General features: G+C 55.4%; 7 protein-coding genes across 8 annotated transcripts; 4 read left to right on the top strand and 3 right to left on the bottom strand.

The window, feature by feature from the left end:
• Positions 1-71: 71 nt before the first annotated feature.
• On the bottom strand, positions 72-3,897 carry CAOG_02804 (hypothetical protein). Its single transcript, XM_004348567.2, has 4 exons — positions 2,817-3,897; positions 599-1,951; positions 427-503; positions 72-338 (listed from the first exon to the last, which is right to left on the bottom strand). Exons 1-4 carry the CDS (start codon positions 3,828-3,830, stop codon positions 296-298), a joined length of 2,487 nt encoding a protein of 828 aa, XP_004348617.1. The 5' UTR covers positions 3,831-3,897; the 3' UTR covers positions 72-295.
• Positions 3,898-4,152: 255 nt separating this feature from the next.
• CAOG_02803 (hypothetical protein) lies at positions 4,153-5,166 on the top strand (the record flags this gene model as incomplete). The annotated part of the gene is made up of 4 exons (XM_004348566.1): positions 4,153-4,266; positions 4,622-4,798; positions 4,914-4,983; positions 5,069-5,166. The coding sequence occupies 4 exons, from the start codon at positions 4,153-4,155 to the stop codon at positions 5,164-5,166; spliced, it is 459 nt and encodes a 152-aa protein (XP_004348616.1).
• Positions 5,124-11,729, bottom strand: CAOG_02802 (Cdc42-binding protein kinase beta). Its single transcript, XM_004348565.2, has 3 exons — positions 7,299-11,729; positions 6,611-7,117; positions 5,124-6,478 (listed from the first exon to the last, which is right to left on the bottom strand). The coding sequence occupies exons 1-3, from the start codon at positions 11,620-11,622 to the stop codon at positions 5,496-5,498; spliced, it is 5,814 nt and encodes a 1,937-aa protein (XP_004348615.1). The 5' UTR covers positions 11,623-11,729; the 3' UTR covers positions 5,124-5,495.
• A 1,179-nt stretch (positions 11,730-12,908) lies between these two features.
• CAOG_02801 (hypothetical protein) lies at positions 12,909-15,897 on the top strand. The gene is made up of 5 exons (XM_004348564.2): positions 12,909-12,965; positions 13,524-13,908; positions 14,054-14,216; positions 14,325-15,498; positions 15,616-15,897. The coding sequence occupies exons 2-5, from the start codon at positions 13,545-13,547 to the stop codon at positions 15,826-15,828; spliced, it is 1,914 nt and encodes a 637-aa protein (XP_004348614.1). The 5' UTR covers positions 12,909-12,965; positions 13,524-13,544; the 3' UTR covers positions 15,829-15,897.
• A 114-nt stretch (positions 15,898-16,011) lies between these two features.
• On the top strand, positions 16,012-18,352 carry CAOG_02800 (hypothetical protein). Its single transcript, XM_004348563.2, has one exon. The coding sequence runs from the start codon at positions 16,052-16,054 to the stop codon at positions 18,233-18,235; it is 2,184 nt and encodes a 727-aa protein (XP_004348613.1). The 5' UTR covers positions 16,012-16,051; the 3' UTR covers positions 18,236-18,352.
• A 133-nt stretch (positions 18,353-18,485) lies between these two features.
• Positions 18,486-20,876, bottom strand: CAOG_02799 (guanine deaminase). Its single transcript, XM_004348562.2, has 6 exons — positions 20,659-20,876; positions 19,992-20,330; positions 19,653-19,885; positions 19,214-19,438; positions 18,887-19,125; positions 18,486-18,780 (listed from the first exon to the last, which is right to left on the bottom strand). The coding sequence occupies exons 1-6, from the start codon at positions 20,767-20,769 to the stop codon at positions 18,569-18,571; spliced, it is 1,359 nt and encodes a 452-aa protein (XP_004348612.2). The 5' UTR covers positions 20,770-20,876; the 3' UTR covers positions 18,486-18,568.
• Positions 20,658-23,593, top strand: CAOG_02798. 2 transcript variants are annotated; one of them, XM_004348561.2, is made up of 5 exons: positions 20,658-20,749; positions 21,638-22,203; positions 22,354-22,703; positions 22,811-22,882; positions 23,012-23,593. In XM_004348561.2, exons 2-5 carry the CDS (start codon positions 21,917-21,919, stop codon positions 23,527-23,529), a joined length of 1,227 nt encoding a protein of 408 aa, XP_004348611.2. In that variant the 5' UTR covers positions 20,658-20,749; positions 21,638-21,916; the 3' UTR covers positions 23,530-23,593. The 2 variants fall into 2 exon arrangements, with proteins under 2 accessions (XP_004348611.2, XP_011270233.1); XM_011271931.1 differs by lacking the exon at positions 20,658-20,749 and adding an exon at positions 21,033-21,079.
• Positions 23,594-23,835: the final 242 nt, after the last annotated feature.

Below are 23,835 nucleotides of genomic sequence, written 5' to 3'. Positions count from 1 at the left end.
AACTGAAAGGGGGGGGGGGAAACAAAAAAGCCGACTCGAAAGTGGAATCAAGCAAATCGAACGAAGTGAATTGGCTCAATTGATCGACAAATGAGAAGATTATCGAAACAAAATATTGGAGATCGTGGAGCGAGGAAGCAGGGGCACAACAACAACAACAGAATACGACTAGAACAAGGACGACATCAACAAAAACAAGAACGAATAGGGAAGTTATGGTGGTAGCAGATCGTAAACCAGACAAGTAATCGGCGTTACGGGAAGCTTGAGTACTAAAAAAAGCCATTGGAGCAAATCAATCAGGCTTTTGCAACAGCCGGCGTCGAGCATTGATAAACCTAGAGTTCAAACACATGAAAAAAAGCAGTGAGATAGCGAACAAGCAGGAGCCGCTGAATTGAATCACCCATTTCAACGTTCGCTTACCAGTTGTTGAGCTGTAACAGCGAAATGCCAGTTTCGGCCATCATGGCTGTCTTTTCAACATCAGAGGGATAAGGGCGCTGTTGCAATTCACAGCATGCCACACCCAACCCCCCCAAAGCGTGAGCATTTTGTTTCCGTTGTTTCCAAAACAAGCGGAGCGCACAACCCTTACCGAAGAATGCGCAAACAGCCAATTCTTCAACACCTCAACCACCTCGCGGGAAAGATTGGGGCGTTGTTTCGACCGGCCTCGGGTGAGCACAGTGTGCTGGCCGTCCTTTGACCAGGTAAAGTGAAACTCGGACGAGCTTTTCGGCTCGGCCTTGGCTTGCTTGACCGAAAAGTGAGAGTACATTGGATCGCCAAGCTGCACTGGCTGTGTCGGATCTGCAAGCTGTTCCATCTTGGCGCCATTGGAAGGGTCTGGGTTGGGACCGTCCTCGCGAGGAGATTTACCAGCTCCACGAGGGGAGTCGAGGAAGGTGGAGGCGTGCGGAAGCGTGTTTGGTGTGACGGGGGCCTCGCTCCCGTTCTGGTGATGTGCTTGCGACGGCTGCTGCTGTCCTCCCGACTGCGGCGGCGGGTGTTGGACATTGTCTCGGGGCTGAGTTGATTCGGACGAGGCCGGTTTCTCGATAACCCGTTCGCTCTCGTTGGAAGAACCAGGTTTGTTCGTGTGAGGAGGATCGGTGGGCAATGGCTTCGTCTTGTGAGCGCCATCGGACGTCGGCGCAGCAGGTACCACAGTGGGCGCCGCGGTGGCGGCGGCGGCGACAGAGTTCGCGGACGCGTGCGTCGGCTTGTACTCTGCATGAGTGTGGTGGACAGGCGGGACAGGCTGACTGACAGGGTGCTGCATTATTGGTTGCTGATAGGGATAAGGATGCTGCTGGTGATGAAGAGGAGGAGGAGGTGGCATGGAGCGTGGCCCGTACTGACTAGGATAATAGTGAGGAGGGGGCGGATACATGCCATAGGAGTAGTTGTATGGCATTGACTGGTCTGGGTAAGGGGAGGGCATATAGTAGGGATGTCCCGAATAATTGGAAGCGTACGCCATTTGCATTGGTTGGGGCGGGGCTTGCATGGCGTGTGGCGGCGGTGGGTAAGCAGACATTCCGGGTGGAGGTGGAGGCAGAGGATTGTTGTTGTTGTTGTTGTTGTTGTTGTTGCTGCTGTTGTTGTTATTATTATTGCCAGCAGACGTGGCGGACCAGCCATTGTCCAACCGTGCTCGTTTGGAGGGAGTGCCATCGGATTCAGTGTCGCTCGCTTCCAGATTTCTGCGCTCGGCCCCAAAAGACGAGGCAGGAATGTCTGAAGCAGCGCCCGCAGGTGACGCCCTGGTAGTGTTTTCCCGTTCTGCTGATGCAGTGTCGATATGCTCTGCGCATGCACGAAGCAGCATGCTCAAATTCGAATCCGCGACGGCAGACCGCGCAGCGAGCGTCTTGTCCACCTGGACGAGCGCGTTTCCAATCTCCCTGAGCTGCTGCGTGTAGACTGACGCCATTTTCAGGAATTGCTGTGATTGTGCATACCAATGGCGGAAAACCAAAACCCACACCAGCGAGCCAACGGTCAGCAAGCGGCATTGCAATTCGAATTTTGACAGCACAGTTTGACAGCATGGTTTCTGGTTTTTCCCTTTGGAGATGCGTTTTGGGGCCTTCTTGTGCTTCTGCCGCGCCACGACGCCGCTTCCGCTTCACTAAACGAGCAGCGTCCCCCGCTCATAATGTGCAAGTTGTGCCGTAAAGTCTCAGAGCCACGGCGGGGCAGGCTGAGAGCGCTGCTCCTTTGGGACGAAGACAGGTGGGTTTCAGTTTTTTGAGGTTTTTGAGTTTTGCTTCCAAATCCCTTTATCGCTGATGAGACGTACGCCATGCCCACATGAATGCAGTGATGACACACGCTTGTGATTCTGGGTTGCACGACGACGGAGCAGCGGCACACGCGACAACGAGCACGAAGAAGAGAGAGAGAGAGACAAAGACAGACAAAGAAGAAAAAAAAAAAGAAAGAAAAAAAAAAGAAGAAAAAAAAAAACAGGGTATTTGGCGTCGTAAGGGATTTCTTTGAGTTTGACGTGCCTTTTCTAAATAGCAGGTTGACATTTTGAAAGCCAAGCAAGCCAAGCAGCCAAGACAAAGAAAGAAAGAAGGGAAAAAAAAAGAAAAAAAAAAAAACGAACAAAAGAAGGGTTGTTTCGCTGCAGCTGTGAACGCGTCAGTCACTTGAACGCGTCATCCCTCATCCGAAGCAGATTCAAAGCCTGCAATCACCACGAGCGAGTGGAAAGAGAGAGAGAGAGGGAGGGAAGGAGAGCGGGAGGGTCAAGTTGGAGCGAAGGGAGCAAAAACGGCTTGGCTTTGGTCTTTGTTGTTTACCTGCTCCCTCAACGCTTGGTCTGTGTAAGCAGTGCTGCCGCTGGTGATGCTGCTGCTGCTGCCGTCGACGGTGCTGGTGCTGATCACAGGGGTGGCGGCAGTGCCTGTGCTTGGTGTGCTGGCTGAGGGGGCTGCTGCCAAGGGGGCTGCTGATGCTGATGCGGATGGTGCCGTGGACCTGTCAATCGCCATGTCGTCTGATCCACTCTTCGCCAGTGACCCTGCTACTACTACTACTACTGCTGATGAGCTTGGTGCCTGACCCTGCTGCTGCTGCTGCTGCTGCTGCAATGGATGCGGTTGTTGATGCTGTGATAGCTGGGATTGCTGAGCATTCTGTTGCTGATGCTGATGCTGATGCTGTTGTTGCTGGGGCTGCTGGGGTTGATAAGCTGTAGCGTGCAGTGCGCCTGGAACGCCGTAGTGCTGCTGTCCGTGGCTGCTGTTTGCATCGCGAGCAGCATGGGTGCTGCCCTGTGCGACGCTGCTACTGGGGTGATGGTTGCTGCTGCTGCTGCTGTAGCTCGTGCTCGGGGGCGGCATCCAGCTCCACGAACTCGACACCACCGCCGCCATGCCCCGCGCCAGGTGCGGCAGCGATCCACCTGCGGACAGCGGCGGCGGCGGCGGCGGTGCTCCTATTGATAGGGACGACGACAGCCCCGGGCCGGGCGGGCGCGCCGGAGCGGTGGAAGGCGGCATGGCGGGCGGCGGCGCTCCGGGTGGTCGCTGTCCCAGTCCCAGTCCCAGTCCCTGTCCCTGTCCCTGTCCCTGTCCTTGTGGAGACGCTGAGGCTGGGTGGTGGTGGTGGTCGTGGTGGTGATGGTGGTACTGCACGAGAGGCTGGAACGGCGGTCGGGGTGGTGGTTCAGCTGCTGATGCGAATCGCCTGTCAATGTCAATCTGAGCGGTTGCTGGTGCTGGTGCTGGTGCTGCTGTTGCTGTTGCTGTTGCTGTTGCTGTTGCTGCTGGTGCTGCTGCTGTTGGACCTGGATCACCACCAGGTGGCTGCATTCTGTGGTGTTAAGATCGGCGTATCGTAATAGCTGTCAAACACAACAAGAACAAGAAGCAACAAAAACAGAGACTGAGAACTGAGAACTGAGCGACTTGAAATTCAGACAGGTATCCAATTTGCAGCACTTTGATTTCGATCTATCATAAGTCGAAAGACAGAGCGAAACGAGCAACAACGCAATGCGTGTTGAGATCAAGGCGAAAAAGGCTACTGAACAGCCGATCTACAGTTACGCAGCATGACACACGACGCTCATTTTTACAAAATAAAAGCTTCACTCCTTGTTCTTCTTCTTCTTCTTTTTCTTATTTCCGCAGTATGCCGAGCGACATTGAAAACATCAATCCGGAGGTGGTCGCAAGCCTGAGCGAACGCGAGCACTCGTTGGCCGAGGACGACGACTCGGTTGTGGATCCCATCGACCAGCGTGAGGTGTTTGATATCGGCTTGATTTGCTTGCTTCGTTGTGTTGTTGATGATGCGCTGCTCTGTTGATGCGTGGTTGGTTGTTGAATGTGACTGTTGAGCTTTTGCATTGAGTTTTGCATTGAGTTTTCCGTCATCTTCCTTGACCTTTGACCTTGCCCTTTCCCCCTCCCCCACCAACCTCGAAACGTCTCTCCCTGTTGCGCTCTTTGCTGTCGTTGCTTGCTCTGTGTGTGACTTTTCGCCTGCCTTCTTGGCTCTGCTGCTTCGTCCTGCTTCGTCGCTTGCTCGTGGCTCTCTTCTTGCCCCCCCCCGGCGGTCCAACCCAACACATCTCATCCGGACCATTAACGACCCCGAGCACCCGCTGACCCTCGAGGAGATCAAGGTCGCCCAGTTTGAGCACATCCGCGTGGACGACAAGCGCAACTCGGTCGAGGTCCTCTTCACGCCGACCATCCCGCACTGCTCCATGGCCACGCTCATCGGGCTCTGCATTCGAGTCAGGCTCCTGCGCTCACTTCCAGACCGCTTCAAGGTACGCACACACAAACGCGGAGGCGGGGTGGCGAGAAAGGAACGTCACAGTCAAAATCATTCGTCTTTCATGATACTCATGGGGTTCTTCGTTCGGTCTCTCTCCACTTGTCCAGGTTGATGTTCGGATACGCCCTGGAACCCATGCCAGTGAGGCGGCAGGCAAGTGCAAATACTCGTGGAGCGGTTTTGTTCGCTGAATTATCATTTGCATTGACAAACTCAATTTCCGTTTCTCATTCTCGCTCACTCCCACTTTCACTGTCAACAGTAAACAAGCAACTCAACGACAAGGAACGAGTCGCCGCTGCACTGGAGAATGACAACTTGCTGGTTGCCGTCAACCGTTGCCTGACGCCGCAACGCTAGGCTTGCGCGAGCTGGATCTTTAATGTTTCGTACAGATGCTGACTTGAATGATGTAAAATTGTAGAAAAAACAACAAACTCACACAACACAAAAAGCTGGTGACCGCAGGCAGCACAACTTGGAAAAAAAAAAAAGACCATTGGTAGCAGACACAAAAACACGACAAACTGCGAGACGCTCCAAACCCAGGGGGTGTCCCACAGAACAAACACACACATATACACATTCATCACCACACACGGAAAGTACAAGAGAAGAAAGCAAAAAAAAGAAGAAATCGCCAACGAACGACAAAAGTCTGTCGCGCGTGCCAGCCACAAACACACCGTCTACCAGTCTGTCAAGAAACTGAGCTTGGCATCGCTCGACGCCAGCGTAAGAATGGACGCAGAATCCACGGTGGACAGATTGGAGGGCGTCGGGCTGGCGCCATTCAGGCTTTCATTGCTCGCCGCAACAGCAGCAGGCACGCTCGACATTGTCGAAGCAGGTGCGCTAGCAGGAGCAGCAGGTGCGCTGGTCGATTTGCGCTCGGACGACGATGATGATAATGCTGCGGCGGCGGCGGTAGTGGTCGGAGTGGCACGGCCACCGGCAAGACTGCCAGACTCGGCAACACCCACGCGATTGAGCGAGTTGGTGCTGGAGGTCATTGCGGTCGCGGTGGGCAAATCCAGGGTCGAGCCCGAGCTAATGTTGCCCGACGAGCCCATGCCGGAATCCGACCCAGAAGCCACGCTGTCCATCGAGCCGGCAAGATCGTTGCTGGTGATGGACGACGTGCGCCGGCTAAGCGACGAGCTCGGGATGCTCGATGCCGCTCCCGCAGCCGCAGCAGACGCCGCAGGCCCTGGTGGCAACGTTGCGCGCTTCGACTTGAGCTCCTCGCGCTTCTTCGAGGCCGAGCTGGCAATGGAGAACCGGGCGCTCGAGCGGAAGGACTCGCGCGACACTTGCCGTGAAAGCAAGCCGAGACCCGACTCCAGTGGCTGCATGCCGCTCGTGTTGCGAATGTCGTCGGAAATGACAAAGTCCTTGACATCGGGCCGCGTCACGTTCGACAGGTAAACGAGCGCCACCGACTCCTCCATGGTCGAGCTGACAAACGAACCGTCGCGACTCAGCAGCATGGGCGCAGGCAGCGACAGTGTCTGCACAAGCTCGGCGGAGTCGGTATCAAACACGTCGACGTGGTTTTGTCCATAGACGAGCAAATGCGGCGCGACATAGACGAAATCGGATGGAATGCAAGTCCATTTGAGCTCCACCTCACGAGCCGACTTGCCGGAGTGCGAGACAAAGATGCCCGTGTCTGTGGGAGCACAAAGAGAAACAACAAAAAAATGAGACTGGAAAAACACTCCCTCTTCCTAAGACTTCATGTTTGATCACCATCCAAAAGTCAGGTCCCCCCCTCCAAAAGTCGGTCCCCCCCTCCACATACAGTTGAAGCAAAGCAGCACTTCATTCCGCAGATCGAACGCCGCCATGGGGGTCAGATCAAGCTGGCCAGACGACACCCAGCTCAGACGTGGATCCGAGGTATCGGGGAGCCAGACGGGTTGCTCGGCGTTGGCCATGTCAATCAGCATGAACTTGTCGCGCATGGCGACGCACAGCTTGTCGTTGAAGAAGGTCACGTAGGTCGGTGCATCCGGCAGTGTGTACTCCTCGACACGCTTGAGCGTGCGAATGTCAAAGACAAGAATGCTCTTGCGAACGCCGATAGCCACGCGAATGGCGCTCTTGAAGGTACCTGTCGCGACGCACAGTGCGCCCTTGGTATCCGCAAACTCATGGCTAAACTGCGACGGGTCTCCGCCCTCCAAGATGGCCATCGAATGCAGCTTGACAATCTTGTTCTTGGTGGAGACGGTGATCAGGCGGTTGATGGATGGCAGCAGATAAATGTTGTAAATCTTCTTGTTTTCGCCAACGCGGTTGAGCGTCGCTGTGGTGCAGGGAAGGAAGCACGGGTGGAAGAAGAGTCAGAATCAGAAGCGGTCAGTTGAAGTCCAAGCCGAAAAAGAAAAAACCAAAACAAGACAAAACAAAACAAAACAAACAAAACAAAACAAAACAAAACAAAACAAAACAAAACAAACAAAACAAAACAAACAAACAAAACTCACCGTGGTTGTCAACGTTCTTGTACACAAACAGGCCATCCTCGGTACCAATCGCAAGCGTCTTGTCGGCACGGACAATGCAGGTCGCTTGCTGCATGACTTGGATGAAAATCTCGTTCTTGCACGTTCCGGAATCGAAGATGCGGCTCGGCAAGAGCGCCTTGGGCGGCTCTGGCAGCGAACGCGCGGCCTTGACGACGTGATTCATGGCAATGACCCAGCGATGCTTCTCCTCCTCGTCAGCAGCAAGCACGAGCAGCTCTTGCTTTTGGGCAGCCGTGCCGTAGCAAATGCGGAAAATGTTGGGAACATCCTTGCGATTGGCGTGAATGACCTCCTCCTGCTTGACGCTCTGCAAGATGAATTCGCGGTCTCGAATGTCAATGATGGCAGCCAGCTCTTGCTGGTGCCGATCGCCGTCGCCGCCAAAGACGTGGATCTTAAAGTCGCTGACCACAAAGAATTGCTTGCGCCAGCCCTTGCGCACGCCGCCTGGCTTTGGTACACGAAGGAAGCCCTGAATGGCCGTGCCAATGCCGTGAAGGGGATCGACGCGCGGGTTTTTGGCGTTCTTGACTTCGGGTTTGACGGGGCAAACGGGCGAAATTTCGAGCGCGCAGTGGTAGTGGAAGTTGTACGAGCAGTCGGCGCATGCAAGGCCTTGTCGCACCAGGCCAATCAGGAAGGACGTGCACACGTCGCACTTGGTCGGAGTCAGGAACGACTTGGGAATGATGCGGTGCTGGCCAGAAACGCGCAGGTAGTCTGCCTGTCCCATGTCGACACTCGGGCGATGCGTCGCGCGCGGGGTCATCAAACGCGCAGCCGTGGCCGCAGGAACGCCACCAAGGGCACGCGGGCGCTCGCTGCCGTGGCCAAGAGTCGCAGCACGCTCGTACCGACCTGCGTTCGGGGTGGACACTGGTCGGTTCTTGTCGAGCACGTGAGCAGGCGTGGACGGAGCCGACAGCACGGCCGCAGGCGTGCCAGAGGCCATTGGAGTGCCTGGTGCGCTCAATGGCGACTCGGGCAAGTCGCTGGATAATTGACGCTCGACCACACCCGGCGCGGACGAGTTGGAGATGGTGTCGCCTTCCAAAGCTCGGCCACCGACGTCGAGGAAGGACGAGAAGGCAAGGGTGTCGTTTCGGGTGAATTCGTCGCGCCACTTGGACTTGATTTCATCTTGGCGCAGGCGCTTGAGCGCCTCCAGTTCCCGATCGAGCTCGGAAACGCGAGCACGCAGGATGTGGACTTCTTGCTCGGACGACTCTTTTTCCACCTTGATTTGGTTGAACTCAGTCTCCATCTTGAGCTTGGCCTGGGTCTGGATGTCGACCTCTTGCTGGAGGGCGCGCATGACTTGCTTGTCGAGCTTGACAGTGCGGCGCTCTTGCCATTCCTTCTTGTCAGCGCCAGCGCCGCCGCGAGCGCCACCACGGCGCGAGATGGTGCCGGTACCGGACATGCCAGGGAAGCCGGCGAGATTCTCGACGCTGCCGTCCTCGGGATTGTCGTCGCCGCCGTCCGTGGTGCGGAACATTTGCTCCAGCGCCAGGCTTGGCCGGCGGGCAGCAGTGCTGCGCAGGCGCGTGTTTTCGGCGCGCAGCGACTCGAGCTCAGCCAAGTTCTGCTCGTAGGACTCGAGCTTGGTCTGGAACATGGACAGCTGGGACGCGGCATCGTCCACCGTCGAGACGGCCGCGGTCAACTCGGTGCGCAGCTGCGTGTTGGAGCTTTCGAGCTTGGTCTTGGCCAGCGTCTCCTCTGCAAGCAGCTTGGCAATTCGGTTCTTTTCCTCGCTGGCCTTGTCAGCCTGGGCCTGCAGGGTCTTGACGCGATCCTCGAGCGACGACTGGGACGATTCGAGCGCATCCTCGGCAGCCTTGAGCTTGGCCTTGAGGGCGTCAATGGTCTTGGTGCTCTCTTGGCTCGCTGTCGTAGAGGCCTCGCTCTTGGCAGCTTGGAGGTCTTTGGCGCTCTTGGCAAGCGACGACTTGAGGTCCTCGACCTGCTCTTCCAAGGCGCTCTTGCTCGATTTGGACTCGTTCAGTTGCCTTCGCACATTTTCGACTTCGGACTGCAGCTCGTTGCGCACGTCGCGGAGAGACGCTTCGTGTCGCTTGACCTCCTGCTCCAGCTTGCCCTCGAGCTCCGCGATTTGGGCTTGCAGCACGGTATCGCCACCGGCAGCACCGCTGGCCTTGCCGGCAACGCGGTCGCGGAGCGTCTCGAGATCCTCCTGCAGCTGGTGCGACAGCTTTTCAGCCTTGCTGCGCACGCTTCGCTCGCGGGTGAGCTCGCTCTGCAGGTCGTCGAGCTGCGACTGCAAATCTCCGCGGGTCTTCTCCGAGGAGCGCAAGTCCTTCTTGGCGGCGTCGCGTTGGGCGGTCAGCGAGTCAATGTCGGCATTCTTGTCGCGCACGGTGCGGTCGAGGCGTGCCACTTGACCCTGGAGGTCGTTGACTTGGGCGGTCAGCGACTCAAACTCGGCCTCGGCCTTTTGCCTCAAGCGCTGAGCATCCTTCAAGTCCTTCTTCTGGGCGGTGAGCTTGCCCTCGAGCTGCTCTACCTGCTCGTCGAGCTCTTGCTTGGAGTCCTTCATCATGTTGCGCATCTTTTCTGCTGCTTGGAGGCGCGTGTTCAAGTCGATGGTGGCATTCTCCATCTCCTTCTTTTCACGCTCGAGCTTTTTGACTTGACGCTCAAAGGCCAGCGCCTGTTCGGTGCTGTCGTCGAGCTTCTTTTTGAGCGCGGCGAGGTCGGCTGTGAGCTTGTCCACCTTTTCAGTGTCGGCGATCGTGATGGCGGGCACGCCACCGAGCCCGGCAGCAGCGTCGCCAAGACCATCGCCCAGGAAGGTGCCGGCCATGGCCTGCTCCAAGTCTGCCTCGAGCTCGGTGATGCGCGCCTTGAGGGCGGCGCGCTCTTCGACCAGCTGGGCGTTTTGCTTTTCCAGCTTTTCAATCTCTGCCGACTGGTCCTTGACCTTCTCGGCCACGCCGTTCAAGGCGCTGTCGAGAACCATGGTGTCGGCAAGGCGCGAGCCTCGGGTGAAGGTAAAGCCGACAAAGGGCAGCTGGTCGCCAGTGAAGGGCTTGTTGCTGGAGGGTCGCCGAACCTTGTCGAGCTCGGGGGCCTCGACATCGTCAAAGTTGGACGTGTCGGATGGCGAGCTGATTTCGGGGATGAACGGAGCGGTCGAGTCGCGAACAGTGTCCCAGTTGATGCCCTTGAAGAAGGCGTGTGCCTTAATGTCCTCGACCGACACGCGACCGAGGCGAGACTCGCGCTTGCAGCAGAGCTTGCGAATCAGGTCCTTGGCCTCATCGCTCATCGGCACAACGTTGTCGTCGTCGTCGGTGAACACGTCAAACTTGAGCGAGTTGGAGCAGTCCATAATCTTCGAGTACGTGCCGAGCAGGGACTCGGAGTAGAATGGGGGTTCGCCGTAAATCATCTCGTAGAGGACGACACCGAGCGACCACCAGTCGCACTCTTTGCCGTACTTGCCGTTGCCTTCGATGGACTGCAGGATTTCGGGCGAAATGTAGTCTGGGGTGCCGACCGCAACGTTCGACTCAATCATGGAGCCGTGCTCGACGCGAATGCACGAGCCAAAGTCGGCCAATCGGATGTGGCCGTTCGCGTCCAGCAACACGTTATCTGGCTTGATGTCGCGGTGGACAAAGCAGAGGCGGTGGATGGATTCGAGGGCGAGCACGAGCTCGGCCATGTAAAAGCGAGCCATGTCTTCGGGCAGGCGGTCGTTGTAGCGACTCATCAGGGTGAGCAGGTCACCGCCAGAGTAGTACTCCATCACCAAGTACAGGAAATCGTTGTCCTGGAAGGCAAAGAACAGGTTTGTAATCCAGCGCGAGTCGCCGTACACGAGCAGGTCGCGCTCCTCGCGGAAGCACGCCGTCTCCTGTCGCTTGAGCATGTCCCACTTGGACAGCTGCTTCATGGCGTAGACCTTGCCCGTTTGCCGGTTGCGCACGACCAAGACCTCGCCGTACGCGCCGCGGCCAATGACCTTGATGGTTTCAAAGTCCGACCGCCGCAACTGCATCTGGTGGATGCGCGCCACCACCTTGCTATAAATGTCAACAAAGCCCGCAACATTCTTGTCCTTCTTCAGCGCCAGCGACGAGCACTCGTCAAACAGGGCCAGGAACGAGTCAATGAGGTTTTCGGGCGAGAGACCATTGTCAAACGGCCCCGACCTGCGGCCAGTGAGCAGGTTTTCGAGGTCTGAGATGCGCGACTGCAGCGATGGCTCGTCCTCTGCAGAGCCAGTCGACCCGCTAGACCCGTGACGGCTCATGGTAGGCAGGCAGGCGGGCGGTGGAGCAAGAAGAAGAAGAGCCTGTCAACTGATGGGGGATGGAAGAAGAAGAAGAGAGGGAGAGAGGGGAAAAAAACAAGAGATGTCTGTTGGATTTGGATTGGATTTTGAATGGAAAAGGACCAAACAGTGAGTGAGTTGATTGTTGATGCGCAGAGGGATGGGCACGGCATATCGAGTGCAAGAAGAAGCAGAAGATGATGATGATGATGAAGAGTGGTTGGGGTCATGAGCGAGCGTGGCACAGTCGTGAGCGAGTGGGGCAGTGGCCGTGAGTGAGTGGAGCGCGAATGCGGGAGTTCGATAGATTTTCAACTTGCTGTTGTTTTTGCTCCTCCTGCGTCTGGGGCTTCATTGTCGAATCCGCACCGAGCACAGTCAGCAGATGCCCCACAAAGTGGAACAGGATGAACCAGCGGAGGGGGGAGCGACAGACCAAACAAGGGGGATCTTGGTAACGGTCGATACAAACAAACTTGGTGTGCAATCGAGCGCCTTTCTTTTTAAAAAATAAAATAAAAAATAAAAAAAAAATAAAAAAAAATAAAAAACCCAATAAAATCCAACCGCTTTTTTGTGTTTTGGCAGCGTGGATCTCGAATGCTGCGCACAATCCGCGGGCGAGCACAACACACCCCTCGCCGGCTGGGCTTGATGAGAGAGCAGAGAGGGAGATCAGTGCGCTGGGGGAAGAGCGGGAGCAGAGTGGGAAAGGGAAACCAAAATGGCGACGAGTTGCTAGCATCGAAAAAAAAAAAAACAAAAAAAAAAAGCACCAGATACAAAGAGAAAAGGAAGCGAGGTTGATTAAGGAGGAGCAGCAGCGCCACAGTGGTGAGGTGTGCTGATTGTCACACAGAGCAACAAGAGCACAGCCAAGCAAAGGGGGGGGGTGAGGGAGAGAGGGAGGGAGGGAGAGCGAGCGCGTCGAGGCAAAAGACACGGACTGCGAGGAATGGAAAACAACCACAGTTTGGCCTTACAATGGAAAAAGCAGAAAAGAGTGAGAATGGATGATGGAAGGTGAAAATGGGTGAATGTCGTGATTGAGTGCATTGTTGGTGTAGGACAGATGCTGGTGTCGATTGGCGGACAGAGGGAGAAGAAGAAGAAGAAGAAGAAGAAGAAGGGGAAGAAGACGAAGAAGAAGGGGAAGCGGTTTTCAACAACAAAGGCAACAGCATGCACAGTGGATCACCACGGATACCATCATCACCATCCCTAAACTCTAATACAGTACCACATCAGATCCACTCTTTCTTTCATTGCCTTTTGTTGTTGTTGTTTGTTGTTTTTGCGCTCGTTCATTCAGAATTTTGCTGGTAACTGAATTTATTTCGACAATGCAAATTCGAAACAAAAACACACTCCTCCGCTTTTGGGTCGTCAATGCGTGTCTCTGCGCTGCGGGGGGGGGAGGGGGCGGTGCATTCGTCTGCATCAGAGAACAGCCGTGTACCAGGAGGAGCATCCTCGCTGTGCCATTCTCTTTGAGAACACAAAAGGCGAAACGGCAACGCAAGTCATTCAAAATCACATCCACCACACTGCGCGCTGCCGTCAGGCTATCGTTCGCTCTTCCCTCTCTCTGACGATGAAGCATCCCGATGAGAGAACTGCTTGCGAGTGGCTCATAACGCGAACGTGCCTCTGCTCGTGCTGCGTTCGTCGTCGCATTCACGCTCCTCGCTCTTCTCAGATCAATCAGTTCAGCAGTACCACGGCATCGTTGCCATTTGCCATGTTTATGGTTGAAAATGCGCGCCTCGATGCATGATGGGTCATTTCCATCTTTCCAACTGATTTGGTGATCAGAGGGAAGAAAACGACCGTCGAACAGCGATGATGCACTGACTGTTTGTTCCATCACTCAACGCCAGATCTAAATCACTCCGACGAGAATGCCACCGCGAAACACATTCGTGCGGGTCCCGCCAGAATTCTACATCCCGACGCCATCCAACACAGTCATGCGAAAGCTGGTGCAGCGCATCGAGGGCAAGCCGGACAAGATGCTCTTCATTGACTTTGCGCGGCGCCTCGAAGGTTGCTACCGCAACTCTGCCTACGACGAGCAGAAGGAGATGCGCAGGAGCTATAATCTCTTTACGCCCGGCGTGTCGAACGCAACAGAGCTGGCGGAAATGACGGAGGCTCAAATTCGCGATTACGAGGACGATTTCCTGGAGCGCTTCCATCGCATCATGGAGCGGGGCAACTATCTGATGTTGTCTCAAGAACAGTATGACACTGCGCTCAAAGAAGGTGGGCACGGTTGCCGATGAGTGCTGGATGTTTGTGAATTTTTTTGCCAATGACGGTGAGCTCATCCTGTGCCTCCTTTCAAAAACCTCCCTCTCTCTCTCCTCCTCCTCCTCCTTTTCCTCCTCCTCCACCTCCTCCTCCACAGACTATCTCTTCAATGTCCGTGCAGAAATCAACTGGTCCAACCTTGATGGCGCTGCATTCGTTCGCTTCTTAAACCGGCATCCAGAGCTTCGTGAGGGGACGCGTCAGCCCGCCTCCATTTCAGATCGCGTTCTGATTTATCATCGAGGTGTTGGCGTTGATCGGTATGGCCGTCAATTGAATGCTCGGTTTCCTTTTGGAGCAAAACTCGCCTGATTGTTCGTTTTTTTTTTTTTCCCCCTCTTTTATTCTTGCTCCTTGACTTTCCACAGAACGCAAGGCCTCTTCATGATGGAAAAGATCGACTCGCTATTGTACAGACTGGGTCACACCGTGGTCGACTGGATGAAGGCTGCCTTCCACAAGCCGAGCTTTAGCAAGGGAACGGCCACGGCGGCGCTCCACGACGATGCTGAGGACGATGACAATCTGGACTCGTCGTCGTGGCGCTACCGCAAAGTCGAGCGTCGCAATCTGCAGCGCATGTTCAATGGCTTGAACCTTCTCTCGTCAGTGCAGCTGCAAGAGCCCACCTTCAAGCAGATGGTCATTCTGTACCGCGTTCGAAATCCAGTCACCGAGGCGTCCTTCTCCTCCGGACAGCCATCGGCTGACACGGTCACATCTGGCCCTGGTGCCAGCTCGAGTAATCTACGACAGGGCCAGGCGGTCGCTCCCAAAAACGCCAAGCAGGACGAGCATCGCCCCATCATGATCAAGTCGTTTGTCGATGTTCCCATGGCCGACTTTGAGATGGTTTTGCCCGAAAAGACCATCCAGATGAACCCCAGCGACCAAATCAAGATTGTCGTTGCGGTCATCACCTGCATTGCTGCCATTGTGTTTCAAATCTTTGATCTCGAAGATTACCTTCCATTTGGCGGAAGCAACTACCATACGAATGCAACCCTGTCGGCTTCTTCTGGGTCGACATTCCTGCCCTCTGAAACACGAGCATCATCGGAGATGGCGGGACTTGCCGATGCCCTCACCAATCTCGCCAGCGCGACTGCCAGTTCGGTCGTCGCGGCGTCTGCTACCGCGGCCGCGTACGTCAAAGCTGCTGCAATGACATCCAGCGACACGTCAGACGCATTGGCCAGTCACAATGTCGTGCAGGCAGCCGCCGCCCAATTCGGAGCGTCGCCCGAAGAGCTGGCCGATCGCATGGACGCCACGGAGGACAATGTGTTGTGGACACTGATTGGCATCATCTTTACCTACCTCATGAAGATTTCCTTCCAAATCTCTGCCCAAAAGGATCGGTACAATCTCATGATGACCCGCTCCATTTACCACAAGTCGATGGACACGCAGGAAGGTGTCATGCTCTACCTCACCGACTCTATGCTCGAGCAAGAGTTCAAGGAGGCGCTTCTTGCCTACTTTTTCCTCTGGCACAAAGGCGACATGACTTTTGATGATTTGGACAAGACGTGTGAGCAGGTGAGGCGGTGTTGGTTTTTGCGTTCGCTTTTATTTGTATTTCGTTTCATTGAGAGGGAGAGCGGTGATTGTCAGGCTTGTGTGTGCTCACTTGCAAGTGCATTTACTTTTGCGCAGTTTCTCGAAACCCTCGGCGCCACAGTCGACTTTGAGGTCGAAGATGCCATCGACAAGCTCAAGCGCGATGGATTGGTTTTGGAGCATCGCAGCGGCATGCTGAGCGCGCTGCCTCTCAAAGACGCCACTGCGCGTCTCCACAACAAGTGGGTCAACCATTTCAGCGATCGCGACGTTGATTGTCCGTACTGTCCATTCATCGAGAACTGTTAGTTTTGGTTGGTTGGCGGGGGATGACGAAAATGCTGCTGAAACCCACAATAAAATTATCTTTTCAGACCATGTTTCGCGAAACTTCAAGTAATAAAACAAAATAGAAAACATTCATTCGCAGACATCACCCCAGCGAAATCGTTTTGAGCAAACTGCGAGGCTTGAACTTTGCTGCCAGTCCCTCTTCGTTTCAAAATCCACCAACCTAACATTGTGTTTCATCATGGGCTTGAGCGATTGGCTTCGCGCGCGAGGCTCGAACGACAGCAGCGCAATAAAGCAGCAGTATTACACGACCATTCAAGGCGAGACACCGAGCCCGAGTGCCGAGCGCGGCGGCGAGAGCGCAGAGCGAGGAATGCGAGGAGGAGGACGCAGCTTGAACGCCGGCGGAACTGTGGCTCGAACGACGGCCGCCACGACTGCTGCGGCTGCTGCGGCTGCGGCCGGGTCTTCGGGTGCCCCGCCGCGCACTACGACTGCTGCACTGGAAACAAGCAATGCGTCATCGTCGCCGGGCAGCCGACCGATGGCTGAGGCAGCAACAGCAGCAGCAACAACAACAACTGCAGCAGCGTTACACCTGCGACAGCGTTCATCCTCGTTTGGCAGCCACAGCCACTCGCCCGCGCCGCAGCAGCCGCGACTCCCGACAAGGACGGCTTCAACACCTGCCCTGAACTCACAGCACGGTCGACCTTCGTCTGCGCCGTCATCGCAGCAGCAGCACCCGTTGCCTGGATCGGCAGCGTCGTCGTCGTCATCGTCTTCGCCGTTGCTGGTACAGCTTTCTCACCGGCACAGACTCGAGGACGAATCGGCATACTCGGACGTCAACGCGCCTCCCAAGCGCCGCCAGCGTCTCATCTTTGTGTTCAAGCCCGATCACGACCGCGTGGGCATGCACTTGGCGCGGCTGCCGCTGCATCCCGCGGGCTCGACGGGATGGAATCCGTGGACCCGGCATTCGGTTGGTAGGAAACGCGCTCGAGCCGCTTCCATGGGCAGCGCTTCTTCGGTCGAGACAGGCGGCGACAACAGCATGCCGTTCAACCAGTTGACACCCAACCAGGCTCGCGAGATGGCAGGCGTTGTGGGGCAAGCAAGAGGAGCTGCTGGTGGTTTGCCCCCAACGCGCCAGCCCAGTCTGCGTCAGAGAGCCGCGGGATTTTTTATGCGCCGATCGTCCGATATGAGGTTGAACAGTGTAGGACAGGACTCGGAGAATGTGTCGCCCATTGGCATGCCTGCAGTCGACCGCAGTCGTGACGGTCTGATTGACGATCCGCCGTACCTGCCGCCGTCGCCGCTCAACACGTCCGAGTCGACCATCGCTTGGTCGATGCGAGCGCGCCGGCACAGTGCCCCAGTCAACGACATTTTGACTGCCGCGCCAAACTACGATACCCACAGTATGGATGGGGAGGAATCCAGGCAGCATCCGTCCGCCGGAATGGAAAGCGTCTTTGCGTTCTTGCAGCAGCAGGAAGAGCGCCAGTTGCAGCAATCCGGCGAGCCGCCGATTCGCTGGTTTGTCTCGTGTGTGAATCGCGGCACGCCCGCCGCGCTGGCAGGCGTTCGGTTTGGCGACGAGATTATCAGCTTGGAGGGGATTGACGCCAAGCTCTTCACACCCGAGACGTTCAAGTCCATCTTTGTCAACAAGGTTCGCGAGTCGCGCCTGCGAGGCGAAGACAGCTGCTCCGTGGTCGTGGAAACCATTGCCAACTCGGTTGGGCGCGACTTGTTTTGCGCGCACGATCCCGTCACTGGATATGGCTTTTACATGCACAACGGCAAGGTCACCAAGGTCAAGGCCGGCACCAACGCCGAACTGGCTGGCATTCGCAAGTCTGACCACATTATTGCCGTCAACGGCCAGTGCGTGGTTGGGCTCGACGACGTGACGATCCACAAGTTGATTACCGCCCCGACATCGCCTTCTGCAGATTACTTGCCGCCGTACTCGGTCAAAGACATGCATAAGGCTGCGACTGTGACGGGCATGCGCACCGCTCCAGGCGCGAGCGACGCTGTTGACCAAGGCCCAATGTACATTGATTCGCCACGGGACGGGTCGACAGCATCGCCGTTTGTTCCGCACAACGACGATTCGCCGTTGGGAATGCCTTCCGGCATTAGCAAGCCGACGCTCTGCCTCAGTGTAATTTCCGAGCCGCTCTACAAACGGCTAACAGCCTTTGTCACCGAGGCCATGCTGCGGTTTAACATGGACCATTTGCCGCCCGTGATTCCCCAGATTGCCGAGCGCGCCCGCAACTTGCAGCTTCCGCCCTTGATCACCCCTCCTTCGTCGAGATCCACCACCCGTACCAGCGTGCATGGCAGCAGCTCTTCGAGAAACATCATGGAGCGGTGTGTGGATTACTTTAGAGCTCGAAACTGAGACGTGTGGTTGCAATTGGGACGTTCGAGCGTTGTAAATTTTGCTGGTGAGTGTTTGTTGAGCGTCTGCATTTTTTAGTCGATAAAACGTGTTAATATGATCCAGTTGCAACAACGAGAGCGAGCACAAAAGAGCAATTTCAGCATAAGAAACAAACAAACAAACAAACAAACAAACAAACAAACAAACAAACAAACAAACAAACAAACAAACAAACAAACAAACAAACAAACAACAAAAACACATACAACACACACACACACACACACACACACAACTTGGCCGGCTCAAACTGTCAGCAGAAGCGCGGCCGAAAAAAAAACCCGTCGAGCACTAAAAGTCGGCCGTGAGGGCGGGCGCAGATGCGAGACGCTTGACCACCTTGCCATTCACGAAAACTGTCACAATGTTGCGATCGTCGCCGTTGAACAAGAATTTTTCAACACGATCGCTGAACTTGTCCTTGGCAAACACATCGATGGGCGAGTCAATGGAGCTCGGATCGACGATTAATGCGTCGAAATGCTTGCCAGGAGCAAAGTTTCCTGCCACAACGCATTTGACAACAACAAAAAAAAGTCAGTGAAACAAAAACAACAACAGAACAGAACGCACGACAAGCCACCGCGCAAGCACGACTCTTTCTTGTACCGATCTGATCTTGCAGACCCATAACCTCAGCGCCGCCTAGGGTGGCCAGATGCAAGCCTTCGTACAGACGCAAGGGTGCAAGAGCTGGTTCTTGGAAGTGGACAGTCTTTGAGGCGATCAGCGCAAGCCGCAGCGACTCGAGCATCGCCGGGCTATGGCCGCCAGAAACGTCCGTGCCGAGGCCCACCTTGACATTGTGCTGGTGCAAGTCACGAACTCGGCAAATTCCGCTCAAGATGCTGAAGCCAAGATCCAAGAACACGCATAACAAAACGAGTCAGAACTCTTTCAACACGACACGGCAGTCGTTGCACTCTCCCGTCGTACCCGTAGTTGGAGCATGGGCAATGGGACACGCCGACCTTGCGGGCCGAAAGGAGCTGCATCTCAGCCTCGCTCAGATGGACGCCATGAGCCATGATGGCTTTCGAGTTGAGCAAGCCGTGGACATCGTACACGTCAGAGTAGCTGCTGCACTGAGGATGCAGCTGCCTGACCCATTCAATCTCGCCGGCGTTTTCAGAAACGTGTGACTGGATGGGCACGTTGTAGCTGTGGGTTGGAGAAGGACAAACAAAAAAGAAGGAAAAATGAGAAACAAAAAACAATTCGATGTGGAATCGAGGCGTGTTGTGAGCAAGGTTTGAGCAAATGCTACACCACGGCATCATCAACACGGCTGCATCAACGCGTCAAAATTGCCTGCAGAACGTCAAGAGCAGGAGCAAATCAACAATCACAATTTTCAACGGGCTGCATTTCGTACCGTCGAGCCACTTCGCCGAGCCCGGTCATGAGCTGCGAAGAGCAGGTTGGCACAAACCGAGGCGTGACGATCGGGGTGACCAGCTCAGAGTTTCGCGCCAGAGTCGCCTGGACGAATGCCTCCGTTTCGCGGATTGACTCGTTCGTGACTTCAATGTAGGTAGAAGGCGAGTTTCGGTCCATGCACACCTTGCCGACGTATGCACGTTGGCCCAACCGCTCACAGGTCTCAACCTAACCGTGCAAGTCGAGGAATTGGAACAGGTTAGACATAAAAATCATGTGGACGAAATGAATATGGTGGCCAAAAAAAAAAAAACTTGAAAACCAAATTTCGTACAAGCGTCGTGCTGGCCTCTCGGTGAATCGTGGTAAAGTACGAGCAGGCGGTCGTGCCAGATCGCAGCGTTCGCTGCACAACCTTCTCATAGGCGTTTTGCGCAAACTCTGGGTTGGCGAACATGGCCTCAGTGGGAAAGGTGTACGTTTCGAGCCACTGGAGCAGCGGCATGTCGAGGCCCGTGCCGGCGTTTGGGTACTGCGACGCATGGATGTGCGTGTCGATAAACCCAGGCATCAGGAACTGGTGCGGCTTGAGCTGGATTGTGCGCGCGTCGGCAGCAAAGCCATAGCGATCCTGCAGCAGAGCGAGTTGGCTGCCGTCCTCCACAAAGACAATCTGCGGTAAAGCAAGAGAGAGAGAGAGAGAGAGAGAGAGAGAGAGACAGAGACAGAGACAGAGACAGAGTGAGCAGATGAGTTTGAGGACATGCGTACGCAGTCGGGTCGGTTGGGCTCAGAGCGGGGCGGGGCGGGGCGAGTCGGGCTGGGAGATGGGAGGGAATTTGGCCGCGTGCTAATGCGAAAGCATGGGCGGTTTGGCCTCTGCGGCGGCTCCTCTGCTCTCTCTCTCTCTCTCTCTCTCTCTCTCCACTGGGATGCGCAGTCGCACTGGTCGACGAGCAAAACGCATTCAGGTTTCATATGGGGCTGCCAGTCATCATTACCCGGTTGGACTGGTCGAGGCCAAGCACGCCGTCCTCAAGCAGCTGCGTCGTCGAGGCGTCTACGCAATGCACAATCCCACCACGGAAGACGGTGCGCACTTCTCCAGTCATGTTGTTTGATGGTTTGCAGTTTGATACGAGCGAGAAGAGAAAGAATATCAGCAAGCAATCGAAGGGGCAAGCAAGCGAGGAGCAATGCGGAATTTGAGTGAGTGCAAAGTAAAAGGAGTGAGCTTTGGTTGGGAGGGAAAAAGAGCGGCAAAGCCACCGATTGTCGTCCCCCCCCCCCTCAATATTCCACCAGCCGTGCTCCTTGACTTTTGAGTGCCCAACGTGAATATAGTGATCAGAGGCAGATGTTTTCATTGCTCGATCGCGCTACGCACAACGAACGCACGCACGCAGTCTTGCTTTTGTTTTTGTACGCGTTTCGGGCGAGTATTGTGATTTGCATTTGTCCTGCTGTTCACCCCCGACTCCACCCCACCCATCTCCCGCCAATCGACACGAGCTCTGATTTCTCATCATCACATCTCACACGCCGCTAGTGGCGTGTGTCAGGACAGCGCCGTGACGTGCGAAGAAATCCCATTGGTCTGCGCCGCGTGTGTTGTGCTTTCCGTCGGGAGCGGTGTCGCGATTCCACCCCCTCCCCGCCCCTCCCAAGCGTCATTGTCGCTCGCCTCAACCCTCACCACGCCGTTGCAGCCTACGACGATCAGAGCGAAGCGTGACTGAAAAAAAAACCACAAACAAGACCCAGGAGCACAACACAGCGCAGATCACCCGAAAAGAAAAAAACAAAGAAAAAACGAAAAAAAAAAAAAAAAAAAAAAGCCCAACAAAAACAAAACAACAAACAACTGATCCTCAACACGACAGTGTGACGTACTAATGCTGCTGATGCTGCTACTCTGCGCTCTGACTCACCACGAAAACGCAATGCGACTACCACACACTCACACACACACACACACAGATCCCCAACATCCCTTCCGCCAGATGCGCACCTCTCTGCTCGCGGTGTTCTGCGTCACGGTGGCTGCAGCGCTCGCCGTCGCGACCGGCCAGTCTGCCGCTCGGTTTGAAGTCAACCTCGCCCAACCTACCACCCCGTTCCCCCACTTCTGGGGCAGGTGCGTCGGAAGTGGGCCACGCCGCGCTGGCCCTGCGCGAGGACTGGCGCCAGGCGGTGCGCGAGTCGCAGAGCGCCCTTGGCTGGGAGTACATTCGGTTTCATGGCGTGCTCAACGACGATATGAGCGTGGTCATTGCGCCCAACGAGTACTCGTTCTTCAACATTGACCAAGTGTACGACTTTTTGCTCTCAATCAACATGCGCCCGATCGTCGAGCTCTCGTTCATGCCCACCGCGTACGCCTCTGGCAACGAGACCATCTTTTATTACAAGGGCAACATTACGCCTCCCAAGGACTATGCTCAGTGGGACGATCTGATCACCAAGCTGGCCCAGCACCTCGTTGATCGCTACGGCCTGGAGGAGGTCTCCCAGTGGTACTTTGAAGTCTGGAACGAGCCCAATTGGTGAGCCCGCAGTTGGGTGTTCTGTTTTTTTTTTTTTTTTTTTTTGGGGGGGGGGGGGGAGGTTGTTTGGTTTTTGGATGTTGCTTGTCTTGGGGTGATTGTCGTGGTTGTGGAGACTCACTGGTGTCGGACGCATCGTATGTGGCACAGCGGATTCTGGTCTGGCAACCAAACCGACTACTTTACGCTGCTCCAGCACACTTACACTGCGCTGAAGAGTGTCAGCCCGCTAATTCGTGTCGGCGGCCCTGCAACCTGCCAGTCCCAGTGGATTGCCGAGACGGTGGCCTTCTGCAAGCAAAACGGCATCCAGCTGGACTTTATCTCCACCCACGAGTACCCCACCGACCCCACGACCTACCCTGTTCGCGATCTCATGCACGACATTTTTGCTGCCACAAAGGCCGCTGCAGGTGGCATTCCAGTGATTTACACTGAATTCAACTCTGGGCTTTTCAGCGACACTCCCAACCACGATCTTCCGTATGCTGCATCGTTCTGTGCGTGAACATGGCTCGAGATTGAAACGGCGGGACTGCTGGTTTCTTGTGTTGACAATCTCACGCAATGCTCATCATCCTTGGTGCTGAACACATCGTCTTGGTAGTGGTGAACATGGTGGCAAAGACTCAGGGTCTGGTCGAGATTGCCAGCTACTGGGCCGTGTCTGACGTGTTTGGTGAGTTCAATGTTTGATTCGATGACAACGAAACACCCTGCCCTCCCTTCGTTTGCCTCATGATTGTATTTTCTCACACCCGCTCGCTTATTTTATTGTTATTTTTTGACTTTGTTTGCATTTGGATAGAGGAGGGCGGCCAGGATCCAACCCCGTTCCACGACATGTACGGAATTGTGACCAACATCGGCGTTCCCAAGCCCGCATTCCACGGTCTCAAGCTTTTGCGCCAGGCTGGCACCGACCGCGTTGCTGTCTCGACCGTCGGTGATGCCAACACGACCAGCGTCTGGGCTACCCGCACCGACAATGAGGTGCAAGTGTTTATCACCAACTTTGACTACTTTGAGTTCCCCATCCAGAACTACACGGTGACTGTGACTGTTGCCGGCGTTGCTGCGAAGGGCAGCCCAGTCAACTCGTTGTACTACCTGATTGACGACACACACGTCAATCCTCGTGCTGTCTGGGAGGCCATGGGCTCGCCCACCTATCCCACTCCCGCTCAAATTGTGGCCCTGCACGAGGCGAGCACCCTGCATGCCCAGCAGCTCCCTTACTCGGTTGTTGGCTCTGACATTACCTTCACCTTCAACCTTGTCCCGTACTCGACCGTTGCTGTGTTTATTCCGCTGCAGTTCTACTAGAGCCGGAGCTTTGGAAAACGCTCACAACGTGAGCAACAAATACAAATCCGTCGTTGCTCCGCCATTGTTTGTTCTTTTGCTTGACTGTCGTTGCAGTTCACGGCGCTGATTGCACGGCCAAGAGAATAGCGAATGAAAGAAAAAAAAAGAGTGTCGGCCCCTCATGCCACAACTTGATTTGTGGCGGGCGCCTGATGCGCTGTGTGCGGCTGGTCGACCTGCACATTAGAGCGACACTATGATCAAGAGCGATTCAAATGAGTAACGTGACATTGGGGAAGAGTTGGTGGGAGCTTGCCTTTGAAG

This window comes from Capsaspora owczarzaki (genome assembly GCF_000151315.2).
Source record: "Capsaspora owczarzaki ATCC 30864 unplaced genomic scaffold supercont2.4, whole genome shotgun sequence".
NCBI lineage: Eukaryota > Filasterea > Ministeriida > Capsasporidae > Capsaspora > Capsaspora owczarzaki.
The sequence above is the reverse complement of the archived record's forward strand: the minus strand, read 5'-3'. Positions and strand labels throughout refer to the sequence as shown.

What these genes read in the sequence shown, in the direction of transcription:
- CAOG_02798 (XM_004348561.2), top strand. Translation starts at nt 21,917, where the DNA reads ATGAGCGTGGTCATTGCGCCCAACGAGTACTCGTTCTTCAACATTGAC. An exon ending in TCCGTATGCTGCATCGTTCT is followed by an intron (nt 22,704 to 22,810) that starts GTGCGTGAACAT and finishes TCGTCTTGGTAG; the next exon opens with TGGTGAACATGGTGGCAAAG. An exon ending in GGCCGTGTCTGACGTGTTTG is followed by an intron (nt 22,883 to 23,011) that starts GTGAGTTCAATG and finishes GCATTTGGATAG; the next exon opens with AGGAGGGCGGCCAGGATCCA.
- CAOG_02802 (XM_004348565.2), bottom strand. Translation starts at nt 11,622, where the DNA reads ATGAGCCGTCACGGGTCTAGCGGGTCGACTGGCTCTGCAGAGGACGAG. An exon ending in CAAGAACGTTGACAACCACG is followed by an intron (nt 7,118 to 7,298) that starts GTGAGTTTTGTT and finishes CCTGCACCACAG; the next exon opens with CGACGCTCAACCGCGTTGGC. An exon ending in AGTGCTGCTTTGCTTCAACT is followed by an intron (nt 6,479 to 6,610) that starts GTATGTGGAGGG and finishes GTGCTCCCACAG; the next exon opens with ACACGGGCATCTTTGTCTCG.
- CAOG_02801 (XM_004348564.2), top strand. Translation starts at nt 13,545, where the DNA reads ATGCCACCGCGAAACACATTCGTGCGGGTCCCGCCAGAATTCTACATC. An exon ending in TGACACTGCGCTCAAAGAAG is followed by an intron (nt 13,909 to 14,053) that starts GTGGGCACGGTT and finishes CCTCCTCCACAG; the next exon opens with ACTATCTCTTCAATGTCCGT. An exon ending in CGAGGTGTTGGCGTTGATCG is followed by an intron (nt 14,217 to 14,324) that starts GTATGGCCGTCA and finishes GACTTTCCACAG; the next exon opens with AACGCAAGGCCTCTTCATGA.
- CAOG_02799 (XM_004348562.2), bottom strand. Translation starts at nt 20,769, where the DNA reads ATGACTGGAGAAGTGCGCACCGTCTTCCGTGGTGGGATTGTGCATTGC. An exon ending in GCCTCGACCAGTCCAACCGG is followed by an intron (nt 20,331 to 20,658) that starts GTAATGATGACT and finishes GCTTTACCGCAG; the next exon opens with ATTGTCTTTGTGGAGGACGG. An exon ending in GGGTCTGCAAGATCAGATCG is followed by an intron (nt 18,781 to 18,886) that starts GTACAAGAAAGA and finishes GCGTTGTGGCAG; the next exon opens with GAAACTTTGCTCCTGGCAAG.
- CAOG_02804 (XM_004348567.2), bottom strand. Translation starts at nt 3,830, where the DNA reads ATGCAGCCACCTGGTGGTGATCCAGGTCCAACAGCAGCAGCACCAGCA. An exon ending in ACCAAGCGTTGAGGGAGCAG is followed by an intron (nt 1,952 to 2,816) that starts GTAAACAACAAA and finishes GCACAATCACAG; the next exon opens with CAATTCCTGAAAATGGCGTC. An exon ending in GGCTGTTTGCGCATTCTTCG is followed by an intron (nt 504 to 598) that starts GTAAGGGTTGTG and finishes GAATTGCAACAG; the next exon opens with CGCCCTTATCCCTCTGATGT.
- CAOG_02800 (XM_004348563.2), top strand. Translation starts at nt 16,052, where the DNA reads ATGGGCTTGAGCGATTGGCTTCGCGCGCGAGGCTCGAACGACAGCAGC.